Source organism: Rhinolophus ferrumequinum, chromosome 4 (genome assembly GCF_004115265.2).
Source record: "Rhinolophus ferrumequinum isolate MPI-CBG mRhiFer1 chromosome 4, mRhiFer1_v1.p, whole genome shotgun sequence".
Lineage (NCBI taxonomy): Eukaryota > Metazoa > Chordata > Mammalia > Chiroptera > Rhinolophidae > Rhinolophus > Rhinolophus ferrumequinum.
The window spans coordinates 7,686,217-7,701,205 of NC_046287.1; the positions used below are offsets into that span (position 1 = coordinate 7,686,217).

The 14,989-nt window shown below is 39.8% G+C and overlaps 1 protein-coding gene across 3 annotated transcripts; it reads right to left on the reverse strand.

The window, feature by feature from the left end:
- Positions 1-6,055: 6,055 nt before the first annotated feature.
- On the reverse strand, positions 6,056-14,730 carry FAM216B (family with sequence similarity 216 member B). Of its 3 annotated transcripts, none has more exons than XM_033103791.1 (4): positions 14,606-14,702; positions 13,013-13,188; positions 10,288-10,408; positions 6,056-8,585 (listed from the first exon to the last, which is right to left on the reverse strand). In XM_033103791.1, exons 2-4 carry the CDS (start codon positions 13,109-13,111, stop codon positions 8,458-8,460), a joined length of 348 nt encoding a protein of 115 aa, XP_032959682.1. In that variant the 5' UTR covers positions 13,112-13,188; positions 14,606-14,702; the 3' UTR covers positions 6,056-8,457. The 3 variants fall into 3 exon arrangements, with proteins under 3 accessions (XP_032959682.1, XP_032959681.1, XP_032959680.1); XM_033103790.1 differs by having other exon boundaries at positions 6,057-8,585; positions 13,013-13,125; positions 14,606-14,718; XM_033103789.1 differs by having other exon boundaries at positions 6,058-8,585; positions 13,013-13,119; positions 14,606-14,730.
- Positions 14,731-14,989: the final 259 nt, after the last annotated feature.

Here is a 14,989-nt window from a genome sequence, read left to right on the forward strand (position 1 = left end):
CTGCTTCCTGCCCAAGCGTCTGTCTGCTGATACAGACCCAGCTGTGAATACGTGGCGCTGCCTTCTGGTGTCCAAAAGCAAAGGCAGACAATAAAACCCGGATTGATTGATTTCTCCCTTCCTTTTTCTCCAATTGAATATCTTGTTCAGAAGAATTCTGTTTTTACAATTTATGAAAATAAACAGCATGGTTCCTGCTTTAATTGATTTATCTCTCTTGCCATAGAAAAATTTCCCTGTATCTCTGTTCTGCCCGAGATTTTGTTATCCTCCTCCCATCCCCCAGACCTTTGTTGGCTTTAATAATTCTTACAGGAACTAGATTTTTTTTTTAGACCGTCTGCATCTTAAATCATTCATTTTCTCATTTTAAAGCACTGACTATAATTATCCCTTACATTTACTGAAATTAGCATGGATTTTGAACCATTAGTCAAAAAGAATAGGCCTTCCATGAAAAAAAAAAAAAGCTTTCTGCTGTTCTTTGTGGATGAAACAGTTGACATTTTGTTAAGAGATTTTTATCTAACTTTAATTCTCTAGCTTTAATGTATTCTTAACAGTTATAAATGGAATGGTTTGTCCTAAATGGAAGTGTATCTGCAGTAGCATAGTTATATCCAGTCTTTAAAATGGATCATTTCATTTCACACATGCTATAGAATCTTGAATTTCACCTTTACTCATCTCAATTTCTTTACTAAAAATGACTCTTGCTCCAAATTCCTACATCAATGACTTTGGATATATCAAATTGTGGTTGTAATTGTTCATAAGTATATATTTTATAACGTGTACTAATAGAGTAATAAAATATATTGCAATAACAATATGCTCTGCCTGGTAGAATTCCATCATGAGACTCCATTAGCACATTCAGCTGGTATCAGCTTTTGAAAATGCCTTTTATTGTGGTGGAAGGGGAACACTCTACACAAGTGAATGGAGAAAATGGGGTTCAAATCAGAATTTCTAGGAAGGTTGAATAGAATGAAAACAAAACAAAACACAGAGACATGAATGGATGCTGACCAAGCATTTTTGACATTGCATGAAATTCTGGATCCATTCTGTGACATCCTGTTCTCCCATAACAGCCTTTCACCCCTTACAGTCCCACTGCTGCCATCCCGCCTGAACGACACTGCTTTGCTGACGTCACCAACAGGCTCGCTGGTAACTGGCAACCACAATGGCCATATCTTAGTCTTCTTCCTCTTGTAGGTATTAGCCCTTCCTCTTGTCAGTTGCCATCTTCTCTTGACCTCCCCGAGAATGGCTTCAATTATATAGGTTACCTTAAGAATTATGCTGAATTCCAAAGTGACTCTTTTTGTGAGTAGTCCTGTGATATTGTGATGCACAATAAGAAATATGTTTGGTCTCAGTCCTGTTTCTGGCACAGAGCTCCCCAAATCCTTGGAACTTCCTGTGATAACAGCCATAAAGGTGTCTTTGGTTATGTTAAGAAAGCAAGTAAGGAGACAGTGGACCCAACCACCCTTGCCCCACCGCCCTGGAGGAAGGGAGAGGTGCTGGACATGGAGTCCAATCACCAATGGCCGATGAATTAATCAACGATGCCTACTTAATGAGACCTCCCTAAAAACCCAAAAAGGCAGGGTTCTGAGAGCTTCCAAGTCGGTGAACACATGCAGATGCAGGCACAGCATCACTTCTGAAAAGGACATGGAAGCTTCGAGCCCCTGTTCATATACCTTGCCCTATGCCTTGCTTCCACCTGGCTGTTCCTCGATTCTATCCTTTTATCATAAACCAGTAATCTAGTAAGTTTGCTGAGTTCTTTGAGCTACCTGCTCTAGCAAATTAACTGAACCCAGAAAGTGGGTGGTGGGAACCTCTGAATTATGGCCAGTCAGTCAGAAGCACAGGTAACAACAACCTGGGCTTGTGATTGGCATTGAAGTGGGGGCAGTTTCCTGGGACTGCAGCCATAACCGTGGGATCTGATGCTAAGTAGATGATGTCAGAACTGAGTTAAATTTGTTAGATGTCCAGCTGGTGTCCGAGAACCTCTCGGTGTAAGGAAAACACCCGCATATTAGAACTGGGAGCAGAATCAGAATACCTTTCTCTGTTTTTGTAGAAAAAAACCTGACAGCTTAAACCTTAACACCTGAGTTTCTCTTCCCAGAATTAAAGGTCATTTAACTTACATATATTATACATATGTTTATTCTTTTGATCTTAATTACTCCTTGACTGGTTTCCTGCATTTCTGGACTGACATTTCCATCATCCTGGTCACAACACATTTGGTATACCCTTCACCTTTTTCAGCTCTCTGACCATTCTTTTGGAAATGTAGCCACGTTTACACCTACTCCCTGCCTTTTACACACCACCTGGCCCACCAGCGGCCTACCCCTCCTGCCCAACCCTACCCTCCCTCTCCACCCAATCTTAGATGTGCTTCAAACAGAGCCCCTGACCCATGGGACTTCACTTTTTTATCTTTTCTCATTTACATAAATATACAATACAACACACACTATAATACATGTTGCATTTAAATAAGTAATATATTTACAATGATGTGATTCTTTTTCTTATGCGAAGCTGGGCTTCTGAAACATCGCTGACTTTCTATGCTACTTTGTCATGTCATTTTCATCATCCTTCTGGACTCATTACATTATTTCTACAGTAGGACATTTCTTTCTCTAGGACCCTCTGTTTATGATCAGGTACTCATTTCCCCTCAGGTTTACCACACTCCGTGAGCTAGGGGGATGCTGGGAACTCATACCATGTACCGTCTTGAATGTTTGGCTCGGTTACAATTGGGTAATTGCCTCTGACCCTACACCTATGCTGAGATTTGTAATAGCTATAGGGATTTCCTCTGCTTCTGACCTGACTGAACCCATTGTGTAACTGGCGTGGTATGATAGCCCTAATGTGGAAGAAAATGAGGGGAAATACTCTGGAGGCAGACAGGGTATTGATTTCCAACATAGGAATTGATTACATTTCAGGCAACGAACTATAATTTAGGGGGGATGGAAACAGAGTCAACGAGGCCAATGTAATGGTTTCCTCTGTAAGCACTGATGCAATTAGCAACTCAGTCTAATTGAAAGGGTGCAGGAACTCTTGGATATGTTCCTATTGCTTTTGTCACAAAATAGGAAATGGGAGAGAACACCAAGTCAAGATTTATTTTGGTGAAGTTGGAATGCATATTTAGTAATACAAAGTCTAAGAAAAATCATTTTAGTAGATTGAGGTACTAATTTAACATACCGTTGGATTGACCAGGCTTTGAGTGAGAAAAATAAGCAATGTATTTACATGGGTTATTGAACATTATTAAGGAGATACTGCTTCTACCTCCAAAGCCTCTCCCAACACGCAGTCTTTGCTCCTAAACTTTTGCCAAATTTTCCAAACAAATTCGTTTGATTAGGGTTAAAGCATCATAACTACCGAAATCACTCCTTAAATGCAAAGGGTTGTCCCACTTTAGTAAATGTATGTATTACCTGAGATGCTATCTCAGATTCTGATTCACTGGATCTAAGAGGAGACAGACCCAAGAATTTGCATTTTCCTCAAGCATCCTCAGTGAATCTGGTAATGGACTGTATTTTGATAAATATTGCTCTACATGTATAGATCACATATGAACTAACATTAATTATTACATGTCTTAGGCTTGCCTGAAATCATTTTTCCCCAACAGCTGCTAGAGGATTGGAACACAAAACAGCTAAATTTCAAGGGAAGGTCATGGCAAGAAGAAAGTGTGTAGCATGAAGCAGGTGTCTGAGAAGACAGGCTCAGACTGGGTGTCTAGGTATGGAGCCCTAACTGGGGGGTCAGAAGTCAGTGTAGGGGGTTGGGTGCTTGTGGCAGGCAACAGAGTCAAGACTCAAGTGCAGCAATGAGGTGTCTAGGGAGAGACTATATGAGACTCACTCTCAGAGTCATGGAATAATGAGGGATTCCATTTTGCACTCGGGGTAGCTCACTCACCTCACCCTAGTCCTGGCTTTAGTGGACAGCTTCTGAAACATCTCCCAATGATCTCCACCTTCTGCTATTTATTGCTTTGTGAAATCCACTAGTTCTGTGTGTGTGTTGGACCTAGTGACTCATTTCTAAAGAGCAGAACATATCAAAGATGATGGATGTCACTTCCAAAATTAGGTTATAAAAGACTGTGACTTTCACCTCTCTCTCTCACTCACTCACCCGTTTTCTAACTCTGATGAAACAAATCTCCACTTGTGAGCTTCCCTATTGAGAGGACTATGTGGCAGGGAACTGAGGGTGGCCTCTAGACAACAGCCAATAAGGAACTGAAACACTGAGTCCAACAGTTCCCAAGGAACTAAATTCTGCAAACAAGCACAAGAGTGGGCTTGGAAATGGGTCCTTCCCCAGTTGAATTGTCAGATGAGACCTCCATAACCAAGGTGACACCTTGACTGTAGTCTGTGAGACACCCTGAGCCAGAAGCTACAGCTAAGCCATGCTCAGATTCCATGCTCAGAAATAGCAAGACAGTAAATCTGTTGTTACAAGTCACTAAGTTTTGTAGTAACATTTAGGTAGCAATAGGTAACTAATACAGTACATAAAGATTTTGAGGGTGGTGGTGAGCTGTTGGTTGCTGAATATGAAGAACAATGTAAATAAGGAAAAGTGAAAATTTACTGAGGACACACTGAACTCATCACAGTTTTGTCCAAGGTGGTTCTTCCTGCAGAGGTTGCTTCTTTTCCTTCTTCTTCATCTCTTCAAACACCATCCTCCCCGAAAAATAAGCTAGAGAGTTGTCTGATCAGGGTTGATTACTAAACTTTGAAAATTCTTCTATTAAGTCTCCAACATTACTGCCATCACCACCCTCATGTCTATCATGGCCTCCTTCCCTGAAATTTGTCATGGTTCCAAGTAAGAAGGTGACCATAATTCATAGTGACAATATCTTCCGCCCGTCTAAGTTTTCTTCCGCCCAGCAGCCACAGTCACTTGATTACAAAAAAATGAAATGTCTGATATTATAAGAATGTAGAACAACTATAACTCATGTACATTGCTAGTGGGAATGCAAAATGGTGTGGGCACTTTGGAAAACACTAGGGCAGTATCTTATAAAGTTAAGCCTTAATTTATCATATGAGTGAGTAATCGTACTCCTAGGTATCTATTTAAGAGAAGTGAAAACTTAGATTTAGACAAAGTCTTCCATTAAAATATTTGTAGCAACTCTATCAGTAATAGTTCAAAGTTAGACAATCCAAATGTTCATCAACTCATGAGTGGATAAGCAAATTGTGGTAGTTCCATACAATAAAATGCTACTTGGCAATTAAAAAGAACAAGCTACTAGTATATGCAACATGATGGACCATGGTAGCATCATTCTAGGTGAGAGAAGCCAGGCACAAAAGACTATATGCTGTGATTCCAATTATGTAACATTCTAGAAAAGGCACAACTACGGTGATAGAAAGCAGATCAGTGATTACCATTGGCCAGAGTTGGGGGTAGGTACCCAAGGAAACTTATGGGGTAATGGAAACCCTCTATATCATGATTGTGATGGTGGTTATGTGACTATATGCAGTTGTCATGATGCATTGAACTTTAATTAAGTGCATTTATTGCACATAAATTGTACCTCAATAGAATTGTTTAAAAAAGAAAAACGATAAGTGACCACATAGAATACAGAATTGCAGTAATTCAAGTTCTATTTCTTGTTTTTACAATTACAGTGTGATCACTATTCATTTCAAATCTATTGTTTAGATTTAAGAATAGGTAGTACCAATGGTTGGAGATATGTGAGCTGATACTCTGGAGTGCTCTGAATTACTTTCCATGTAGAATAAATTGATTATTAAAGGAAAAGCAATATATAGACTCTTAAAACTCAGCGGTAACCTCAGCACTTATTTAGAACTTAGATCAACAAAATATTTTAGGGAGAGGAGTATTTTATCACTGATATTATTTAGAATTATTGCTGGCACATGGTGATAACAAAGAGCAAACCAACTTTTAGTCATCTTTATTATTGTTTCAAAATTCTTTACAGACAATGTACCCTTATTGCCTGCTCCTGAATTGGACTGCTGCTGTCTCCTGTCCTTGCTAAATTACTGCTACTCCTCTTTAGTAGTTGTGGCTTCCTGGGACCCTGGAATAATATCACAGTCAGAGGCCAGTCTGATTTGCAAAGTCTTTGAACATTTCATTATTATTCAAGAAGTTTTATTGATTGCCTACCACAGACCGTGCGCTGTTCTAGGTTCTAGTATTTCAGGTGAATTGGTCACTGATCTCAAGAACTTTAAGTTCTGATGGTATCTATTGACATTGTGAGAGCAACCAACATATAGTCTCCAATAGGTCAAAGTAGCAGACTTTCCCCAAAATTATACGTTGTCCTAGGTTCCCCTTCGATTATCTTTTTCAGTGTCCTCACCCTTGAGCACCTTTCTTCTGGCACCATAACCAATCATTTTCTTCGTAAGCTTTGGGCATGGGGCTCAAGAGGAAAGACGTTGTCTTTTCTGAAGGGAGAGCCAACACGTGGGAATTTCTGCACCAACTTAGATCTATTTGTCCTCCTTATGGGCTGTGACAACTCACCTGCCAATTAGCTTGTAAATCCTCTATCAGAAAAAAAGGTATTTCTGAGATTTGTAATGGAGGGCTGCAGCTCAGGGTCACACGTGGCCTCCTTGATGTCCTGCATCACTAGCTAAGGTTTACGCAGAAAATATCTGTGCCCATCAAAAAAATAAAGTCTAAGATGAAAGTGCACACAAGAAGATTAAAGGGATAAAATCCCCATGGTGGAAACAATGGGGAGGTTAGTAGGGGCCAAATTAGGTCTGCCACACACCTCTGTTCCTTAGGAGCGCTACCCCATAGCTCACCCCAGTGCCATTTGACTTTTTGTTCTTCTTTTAAGCCCACATAATGATTCTCATCTTAAAATTGTAAAGCCATTTAGAGGATGAGTCAGGGCCAGGATATGCAGAGGTCAAGAAGCTTGTTTGTGACTAAGTGAATGGACTCAGTGAGGTCAGCATTGGTTTCCCAACGTCTTCAGATCAGACTTGAAGTGGGTCAACTATGTCCCTTGTTTCTCCCAAAGAAAAGTCACATAGGATCTCAGAACCAGTATTGGGAGTTTCAGAATCTCATAACTTTTATATTTTCTATGTTAATGGTTCCAGAGAGATGATAATTATCATCAATAAGGTTTTTGGGTTGTCTTTTTTTCTTCTGGTAATGTTGCAGCATCTTCAGATCATTGTTAGCATACTCCTTGTTAAGCAAGTTTATATTCCATCTAAAGCAACTCCTTTTAAGCGCATGACAAAGTCATTGGCTAATTTAAAGGAGGGGAGGAGTCTGAACATTTAGAAAGAAGATGAACAAAAGTCATTTTTTATTTTGATTTTGTGTGAACACTGGTGACTAATTTTTAACACACACAAAAAATCACTAGTGGTGAAAATAACTATTAAATATAACATAATATTATAACTTTAATATGATGATGTGACTCACTGGTACCTCATTTTTGCTTATTCGTATAGTCTTGTGTGTTTACCTAAAACCATCAAGGTCACGTAAAGATTAGACTTGAGATTATTCTTTGGGGCATTTCTTGTTCTGCTGAGAGGGTATCTTCAGCTGCCAGGGGACGATGTGTGCGTGACTTCTCTTTATGCGTGTCAAGGTCAATAACAGCGATGTAGAAAGAACCCAGCTGTGGCAGGTTGGTAAGTCTAAGTTTCAAGATAATGCAAAGGGATTAAGTCAGGTGAGAACCAGAAGATTTGGGGCCAAGTTGACTGCCACTACTTGATGGGGAAGAAGAGAAGTGAGAAATGTTATAGAAATGCACGGTTCAGTTGCAGCTGACATGGCTCTGGAAGCCTGTCATGCTCAGTGTTAACTCTGTGTTGGTTTGCATATTTTCAATGGGTGCAGTGGGTGGCTTTCAGGGAATGGTCGGTCAACAGAGATAGGAGACCTGGCACACTCTGATGACTTGTCCCCTTTCACTGTTTTTGGGACCTCTCTGGGAAGTTCTAATTCAAAGGAAGTTTTCACTTTGAAAGTTTCAAAAGTCATTTTACTCTATAGACTATATGAGTGAAGGGTTTCTTTATTCTTAGCTCTGTTGCTCTTAAACCTCTCAACTTGTTCTTGCTGCTAAAATTTATGTGCATGGGACAAAGATTATTTCTAGTTGTGGGGATTGTATTAGAAGTTTTACTATTATTATCACTATTATTATTGTTATTATTATTATTCATTCTCATTCAACAAATACACACTAAGCCAGGCATACATGAGCAAACTGCCTGTTTCAGAGCTCGTGCAAAGTCTTGGTTCCTGCGGGATCAGAGCACTGCACTTCGGGCCCTGAGTGGAACCAGAGACAGAGCAGGCTCGCAGCTATGTTCTTGTCATGGCCGAGGCCCTCCGAGGCATGGTTCTTTGAGGAGGTTTCTTGGCTGAGGCTTTCTTGGTTGAGTTTCTAAGAACAGCAGCACAAGCCAAGGCCTCCTGTTGAGTAAGATAGCCTAGGGGAAAGAAATGAGAGAAACTTCAAGGTCAAAATTTTACCAAAAAAAAGCAAACAAGACAGCAAATTATTCACACAATCACAAAATTTCTTCTACTTGACTGGCTAGAAACAACTGTGGTTAGCACGTCCTGATTGTATGGTCTTTGAGGACAGGAAGTCTATTCTTCATCTTTCGCGTTTCTCATTCACTAAATGAATAAATACGTAGTCATTGGTTATCATGATAGATCGTTTGGAGAGGGACGTAAGCCATGAAGAATCTTCATGTGAATTGCTTATCTTCATTATCAAAACCTTCTTCAAACCAGAAACAGATATGTTCAATCTCTCTGTGTCTGTAAAGTACAGTCTGCAGACCACCTACAAAATCATCTCGCCGAGACCTCATTTAATAATGCTTTTTAAAAATGCAGATTTCTGGCTCTACTCCAAAGACCTTTTGAATCAGAAACTCAGAGAGTTAGGCTTGGAAATCTGCATTTTAATAACATACACAGATGGATTTTAAGTGCACTAAACATTGAATATTCCTCTTCTGGGTTCATTGGCTTCAAAGCAATTTTACTCTCAAAAAAAGCTACTGGATGATGCTTCTGCAACACTTCAGAAAATCATGGCTCTGCCATGAATCCTGGCTCTGCACTCATTACATGACCCTGGTCAAGTTATTTAACTTATCCATGTCTCAATTTTCTCTTCTGTAAAATGTGGGTTACAGAGGCACCTACCATGTAGACGTGTTTGAGTTTTAAATACGACAATGCATGCGAAGTGCTTAGAACAGTAGCTGGCACATAGGAAACGCTAATACAACATAGTTACTGTTAATTGTTCTTCTTATGATTTAACTTGCAAAAACTTTGTTTTCCTTTTGTGCAAATACAGGAACAATGTCAGGTAAATGTGCTAATGCTATGTGAGTGGTTCACAAAAAAATAGTAATAAATAAAGCTTGATGGGAGTTAGGAGAAGAATATAATAGAGGGAAGCTGAAGATTGAAGTCATTTCAAGAAGAAAAGGGGTTCACCACCACTTACACCTTTCTGTAGGTTGTTGCTTATGATCAGTGAAGGTCTTTCAGAACCATTACTTTATTTGTGCTTCATAAAATCTCATGAGGTTGGAGAAGAAGAGAGACAGTGGAGCGTGGGGATGAAAATGCGTGAACTTCGTCCGTGATGGTCCTGACATTTACTATCTGTGTGATCTTGACCAAGTTATATAAACTGCCTGAACTGCAGTTTCCTACAACCATAAAGCTGGGAGAAAATGAGGCATAACCTGTACAGCTCTGAGCACAATGTCAGAAATGTGGTAAATGCTCAACAATGTAACTATTCCTGTTGTGAGTAAACCAAGCCTCTGAGTTTGCACAGCCAGCTGCCATTGAGCCCAGACCATCTGCCTAAGGCCACTGCTGTTTCTACTAGGTCAAGTTCCTATAAATCTCAGAGGTGTTGACACTTTATAACAACCCATCCTCTGATTTCTTTAAACCCTCTTAATTTACCCATAAAATCTTGCTTCCTATTGTCAGGGATAATCATTTTTAAACTGAGCCTGCCAACTATATTGATAAAATAGCATGCTGCAGTAGCCATTCTACTTCAATTATTCCTGAGGAAGCTTGACTTCCGGTTGCAGTGCAGCAGTGCCTTCCTGGAGTCCTTGGTCCCGGTTCCGGAGCTACACTCACCCAGCAGCTGCTGGCGCTGGAGGCTGTGAACATAGCGGGTTTGCAGGGCCTCCCACTGGGGCCTGGAGTCGTAAATCCTCATGATGCTGTAAAAGTAGCGCTGCTGCCCTCGGGTTAGGGCCTGTGGGAGCAGAGCAGGCCATGTGGATGAGTTGGTGGAGTTCTACCGAATTAGGAGTGTGGTGTATTCCGAGACATAAGACGCTTCTCTCCCCCCGCCCCCACCCCTCTCTCTTTCTCTCTCTCTCTCTCTCTCTCTCAATATACATACACCCATATGCATATATCCATATACATATACAGAGGGTGACAAAAAAATATATACACATTTTAATAGAGGAAAATTGTATTAAAATTGTAATACCCAATATATACCAATAGCAAAAGATGAATATAAGTCACGTTTGACGTCTGCAATTGCAAGAGGTGCTCAAAGTGGTTCCCATCAGCATCCAGACACTTCTGATTACAGTGAACTACTGCTATATATATATGTCAATTGGAAAATAACAATTGGATAGTTTCCCCTCTTAGTTTACTTAAACGATCTTCTGCTGACCTGTGTGAAGGTGAAAATGGGTAAGCAAAAGATTGTAGGTAAGTAGGTCAAACTATTGGGCTGAGAGAGACCCAAGGTTTTTTTGTTTTTTACTGATCTGTTATAGTCCTTGCTGAGGAAGGTAGGATCTGAGAACCTACACAGGGCCTGAAGTATGCCAGGCCTCTGGTGGGTAAGAGAGGACTTTCCACTGAGAGTTGTCAGTGGAAGCAGGGGAGGTAGGTAGGTAAATAGATGGGTAATGTGAAAAGGGTTCAACGTCCTTAATAAAAGGTGCTATGAAAACAAAAGGAAAACAAGCTCTGCCTGCAGCAGTCAAGGAAGCTTCCTAAAGGACATGATCAACCCACCTGAAGGGTAAGGCTGAAGAGGAAGTCCCTAAAGGGACTGGAATGAATCCTGGTTCTCAAAGGGCATCGTCGTCATCTGGTCACTTGTTAGAAATGCAAGTTCTCAGGCCCCACCCCAGACCCGTAGAAGCAAAAACTCTGGGGTGAGGCCCAGCACGCTGGGCTTTAACAATCCCTCTGGGTAATGCTGATGCATGAACACTAACATTTGAGAACCACTGGACTAGAAGGAACACGAGGGATAATTGGAGAAAGTGGGACAAATTTTCATGTAAGGAACAAACTATCTGAATATATTGGGAAGTAGACTTTTTCTTTACTTGAACCAGAACATAAAATCTAAGACAGAAAAGGCTGTAGAGTTAAGCAGGGGAAGGTCATGGAAACCTTTTATGCTGCATTAGGAATTTAAACATTACCTCTTATATGAGGAACCACTGGAGGTCTTTAAGGCAGTAGTTCTCAACAGGACCGATTTTGACCCCCAAGACACATTTGGCAATGTCTGGAGAAATGTTTGGTTGTCACAAATGGTGGGAGGAAGGAAGGATGCTCCTGGTATCCAATGGGTGGAGGCCAGAGATGGTGGTGAACATTCTACAGCGAGACAGCCCCCAGTCTTTGCAACAGAGAACTATCCAACCCAAAATGTCACACCTTAAGCTGACCAGATTTGCATTTTAGAAAGATCACTCTGGCCCTGCTGTGGAGGATGGGCTTTAAGGAAGACAGACCATTGGTAGGGAAACCATTTAGAAGGCTGCCATCTAGTGTTAGGGAGGAACAAGAAGGGGCTGGCCTTCCATTGCTATTATATACGGAATATATGTTGAGTGCTTATTTTATGCAGATGGGGAAACTGATAGTGGCAGCAACATTCTAGAAAAATCGAGATAAAATAAGTTCACCTCAGGCGAAAAAAGTTAAAAACAATGACAGAATTTTAAGAACTCGTTGATAACCAAGGTAATAAAAATTAAACCTTAGATAATTATTTATAAAAGTCAAGTGACTTTTATCTGTTAGAAATTTTGTGTGGAGTTGAAATATGTGAGTCAGATTTTTTTTTTTGAGATCAAGACCTTAAACTCAATATCAAAAGTATATCCAGTAGCAGCTCCAAGTACTTCACAATTCAATACATCATTTCAGCTTTACAAATTCTGAATTAGATGTTTTAAAAGATAACATATTTGAAGAAAAAATGGATTCCTAATTAAGCTTTTTCAAATGCTTGAGAACAATATTATATAAAAATGACATGACAGTTTCAGGAGCAAAGCTCCAAAATGCAATGGGAGTTTACATTATATAAAATAAAATCTTAAAATTTTTTGTTTTATTTAATAAGAAGCAAAAGGCTACTCCTTTTCCTGAGTAGAACTTTCAACTTCCTAAATAAGAAGTAGCAGGAACACTTCTAATAGTCTTATCCTGTTATTCATTCCTTCTTGAGGGGCTGGAAGAGAACTGAAATTTTTACAAAGAGTATTTATGAGAATGGGTTTAACTAATTTTGACTAGAAGGAGCTAACATAGCTTTCTAGCAGGGAGCCACAGTGTGGTCAGTCAGTGACTGTCCCATCTCTGGCAGGGGATCACCCAGAAGAGGTGACCACTGGAGCTCCTGAAACGGGCTGAGTGTAGGAGGAGGTCGTCCAAGCTCATTTATTCTCACACATGCTGCCAGCAGCACCGAGGGCTGACATTGGGCACACTGTTTTCCCAACTGCTGGCTAAACAAAGACATGAGAAGTCTTCAAGCCTTGAAGGAGGGACAGACAAGGTCTCTTCATCTGTGAATAATATTCTGTACCTTCAGTAATGAGGTGTCAGAGGCAGAGGGAGGGACTTGAATGAAAGAAATCCGTGGAACATTCTGAAGCTTTTGTTGTCTTTTCCGTTTTTCTCCCATTGTTTATCCTGTAGCTCCAAGGAACAACAAAGCAGAGCATAAAATTTCATTTTGTTCAGCCAATTTTAGGGATGTACCTAAGTAAATAAGTAAGCAAGTAAATACATAAACAAATAGCTAAATGTTATTTATTTCCAGGGATAAGAAATTTTCTGACATGTTTCCAAGTAATTGGACCTCACCAGACTACTGAGGCTGGTGCTTTTCCCTGTTCTCATCCCTTTTTTATGGGAAGAATAATTCAGAGTCCTTTGTCTCTCTCTGCTTCCCTCTGTGTCTGAAACAGGTGGGTTATAGAATTATACTGTGTCACAGCAGTTATTTCTTGATAATTTTAAATAATATTTATTATCTGATTCAAAAAGCAAAATATGTCATTAAGAAAAATTCAGAGAAATTTTAAAATTGAAGACAATAAGATCACCCATAATCTCACTATCCATAACTGTTGTTGGCATTTGATTTGTTTCCTTTTATTACTTTTTTCTGTGTACATTATGTGCGATTTTAGAAAGGGGGGATCATACTCTATGTGTTGTTCACATTCCAAGCTCACTAAATATCCTTTGAAATATGATTTCTAATGGCAACATAGTATACCCTTACGTCATTCTCCATTTCTTGCACCTTTAGATTTGCAATTCTACAACATTGTACTATAAAAGAAACTATTAAACCTGAGGTGTGTATAATAATTTAAAAATTAGCATCCAAGGAAGAAGACATTGGAACAGGGTTGCCGAGGCACAGAATGGAAATGCTAAACATTTTCCCCTCTGCTCATAACTTTGTCCTCTGCAGCAATGCCTATCTCATCAGGCTGTTTGATGAACTGAGATCCCAAATAGCGAATGCCCTCCCTTGAGGCCACTTCCTGCTCTCTCTCCTCTACCCTATTGTATGCTCATGCACATGTACACATGCACTTAAGAAGTTTCTTAACATGTGAAGAAACTCTGGTTCTGAGTTCACAGAGCTCAGACTCAGATCTTTCTGAAGACAAATGGAGGAAAACATCTGTTAACATCTCAGTGTAGCCTGTGCCTATGATATGAACTTATAAATTGAACTGTAAATATTTCATTGAATACTTCAACACAAATACTCCCGAAACACAAATACTCCAGAAACCATACCAACCGAGATGTGCTCTTAATATTCTCTGTGATAGAAGCCTATACTCTATCCTGTACTCAAATCGTCCCAGTATCCCTCTTCCCATTTTCCAGATCTATAGAGCAGAGCATAAATATTCTTCAAAGCTGGAAAGATTTCTTCTCTCCTTAAATCGCATAAGAAAATGACTGATGATATTTCTTGTGGCAACAATTCATGTGTGCTTTTCTTGAGCTGTTGCTGAGAAAATCTATCTTACCTATTCAAGTGCTCTGTACTGGATAAAGTTTGATCAACATGCTTGGGGAACTCAGGAGGAAAAATCTACAAAATAACATATCTGAAACAGACAGACAGGTTTGCTTAAAAGGAACTTACCCTGTATTGTTGTTCCCCCTTTTTAAAAGATGGCATTCATATTCAGCGTCTTTTTTTTGCAAGGTCGCTTTCTTCTTGCAGTGGTGGGGGTGGAAATTCAGTCTGTTGATAAGCTGATATCCAAGCAACATCATGTGATAAAACAAAGAGCTGGAGGAATTTGGCTGCATGCCTTTTCCTGCTTCTGGACGACATTCAACAGCACAGTTTAATCTTTTTTCTTGCAAATTGTGTGTCTAATCAAGTGTCAACTTCTAAATCTGTCATATCTGTATTATATGCAGACAAAGGAAAGGAAAGTACATGGAGACAGAGAGACTGAATATTAAAGGTCAAGTAATCTACTGGGACAACTGGCCATTACATGAATATTTCCCAGATTTG